Source organism: Dipteris shenzhenensis, chromosome 19, assembly GCF_047967505.1.
Source record: "Dipteris shenzhenensis isolate YYH24624 ecotype China chromosome 19, Dip_SZ_1.0, whole genome shotgun sequence".
Taxonomy (NCBI): Eukaryota; Viridiplantae; Streptophyta; class Polypodiopsida; order Gleicheniales; family Dipteridaceae; genus Dipteris; species Dipteris shenzhenensis.
The window spans coordinates 16,719,418-16,721,842 of record NC_141614.1 but is presented as its reverse complement, the minus strand read 5'-3'; the positions used below and the strand labels follow the sequence as shown (position 1 = coordinate 16,721,842).

Here is a 2,425-nt window from a genome sequence, read left to right as displayed (position 1 = left end):
GAATGTAAGTCTTGAGGTTAGAATATTGAAAGGAAAATATAACCGGTCCTAGCATTATCACAATTCCGTGTGCAACTTAGTAGCCTAATTGACAAACAAATATCACAATGCCGTGTGCAACTTTGAAACCTTTGGACACAACTAGACGAGTAGTGTCAGGTCTTGAGGTGACAAGGAGAGGAAAATGTACAAAAATGTGTTTGTATATTGCGCACCTGCAGCCTAATCCAAACGCTGTTTTTGACGAAGAGCCCCACGTGTAGTGAGCGTTGTAATGTGACATGTCCAGCGAGGAATGCATGGGGGCGGATGACGTAAAGAATAATAATAAAGCTCTTGCTCGCCAATAATAAAAGGAGCCCCGCTTCATTCAAGCTCCAACACAACACTCTTGAGACTTGAAGACACTCTTCACTGTTCAGCCCACAACTTACATGCAAGCAAGCAAGCTGCTAGTAAGTAGCTACTATTATGGCAGCCGCATTGTCCACCAGACCCAGACCCACTGCACTGCAAGCGATATTGCTAATGGTGTGTGTAGTAGTATCGCCTGCCTTGATCCGGTACGCCAACGGACAGGAATGCGGACCTAATATAGGATCTTGCAGTGGCTCCAACTGCTGCAGCCAGTTTGGCTACTGCGGTACCAGCTGTACCTATTGCGGAGCCGGCTGCCAGTCCGGCTATGGGGTTTGCGGCGGGTGCAAATGTTTCCCAGGTGAGCTACATTGAGCTCCTGACTCCTTACATTAACGCGGCACGCCTTCAGGCTCTCATGCTGCAACTATATTAGATTATTAGTACACAATCTGATGCTAATTTGCCCTGTAATTGCAAATGGACAGCAAGCGCAATGGTACTAACGCGAGGTGGCATCACCAAGCCAATATCTGAGCTCGCCATCGGTGAGGAGGTAAGTATATATATCCAGCCTGCTTCACTAGTCCACACTTCCTACTGTATATTATGGAAATTAACGCCTCACTGCCTGAGTTTTCATCCGAAACTTAAACCGCAGGTGGCAGTTCGCAATGGCAACACAGGATCAGTGGAATATGACGCTGTGTACGCACATGGATACTCGGATCCCTACGCATTGTCGGAGTTTATTGTCCTCACACTTTCCAGTTTGCAAGATGAGAACGTGACCCAAACAATTGAGCTTACTGCTGGGCATTTCACTCTAGTTCAAGGTTTTCTTGCTTTTAGTGCTTACCCATCGTCGATCCTTTCCACAACTGAACAACCCATATATGCTTTCATCACATGTTTATACGTATATGCATGTACGTCACCATTGACAATCTTGTATGCAGGATTTGAAGACAGTAGACTTAAGTACAAATTAGCCCAGGATGTGAAGGTTGGAGATCGAATGCTCACTACCCGTGATGACGACCTTCAATTCTCTACTTTTGTTGTCTCTGGTACAAAGTTCAAACCACATATTTCAATCATCAGCTTGACCAATCCAATATTCAATTCGCATGTATATTTATCTCATTTCTCAAGACTGATGCTGCAGGTATCGGGAAGGAGGTGATGAAAGGTCTCTACAAGCCGTTTACGTTGAAAGGAACTATTGTAGTTAACAATGTGCTAGCATCGTGTCATAGTGAATGGTTCCTACACTCCACCCTCAAGCGCATTTTTGGTGCACACAATCTACCCTCTATTTATCAGGTTGACCACTTTGTTCAAGTTTTAGATTCCAATCATGTTCTCTTTTTGGAGCAAAGCATTCATTTTTAAAACTTACAGCTTTCATTTGTGACTACTCCTTGTTTAATGAACTTTAGATATTTCCATGATCAATAACTAATTTCCTTTAATATATAATTTTACAGGCAATGTTGACACCTATAAGAATGCTCTACAGCGGAATGGACAAGGATGCTTACAAAGGAGTTTATACTCAAATAAATTCCCATTCTAGCATTCCAAAATCTGGAAGTGTCTTTAATGGATATTTGAAGCTCAACATCCTCATGGGGCCTTTGTCACCAAAATCGTATGACATCCATACCACCTAATTAAGGAAGATGTAAACCGAGGTTTATTATCTTTATGAATGCATGTATGCAACAAGTCTTCAAGATGCACTAGTATGTGCCAGTTATGTAATTAAATAAGGACACTTGTTGCTCCAAGTTTGACCAATATAAAGGTTCCAAGTATGCTTCATCTCTATCTATATTAGAGATTGTAATATTCAAAGTGTGCAATTATTATTAGATAGAAGACTTTCTTAAGTACTTAATTATAATGGTCTCCAGTATTGTATATGGATGGCATGATTTCTTGTTATCTTGTATTTTAACTAAAGAGACTTATGCTCATACTATTTACTCATTCTAGTAGGATTTATGCCCTAGTTCAAGATTAATAACTCTTTATGTTTCCTTGAGATGACTCGCTCTCTACT

The 2,425-nt window shown here is 41.2% G+C and overlaps 1 protein-coding gene across 1 annotated transcript; it reads left to right on the top strand.

Moving 5' to 3' along the window:
* Window positions 1-398: 398 nt before the first annotated feature.
* Window positions 399-1,605, top strand: LOC147890156 (uncharacterized; the record flags this gene model as incomplete). The annotated part of the gene is made up of 5 exons (XM_087390219.1): window positions 399-718; window positions 846-913; window positions 1,019-1,193; window positions 1,317-1,427; window positions 1,526-1,605. Coding segments are annotated over exons 1-5 (681 nt in total), but the record flags the coding sequence as incomplete, so codon positions are not given.
* Between the last annotated feature and the right edge of the window lie 820 nt (window positions 1,606-2,425).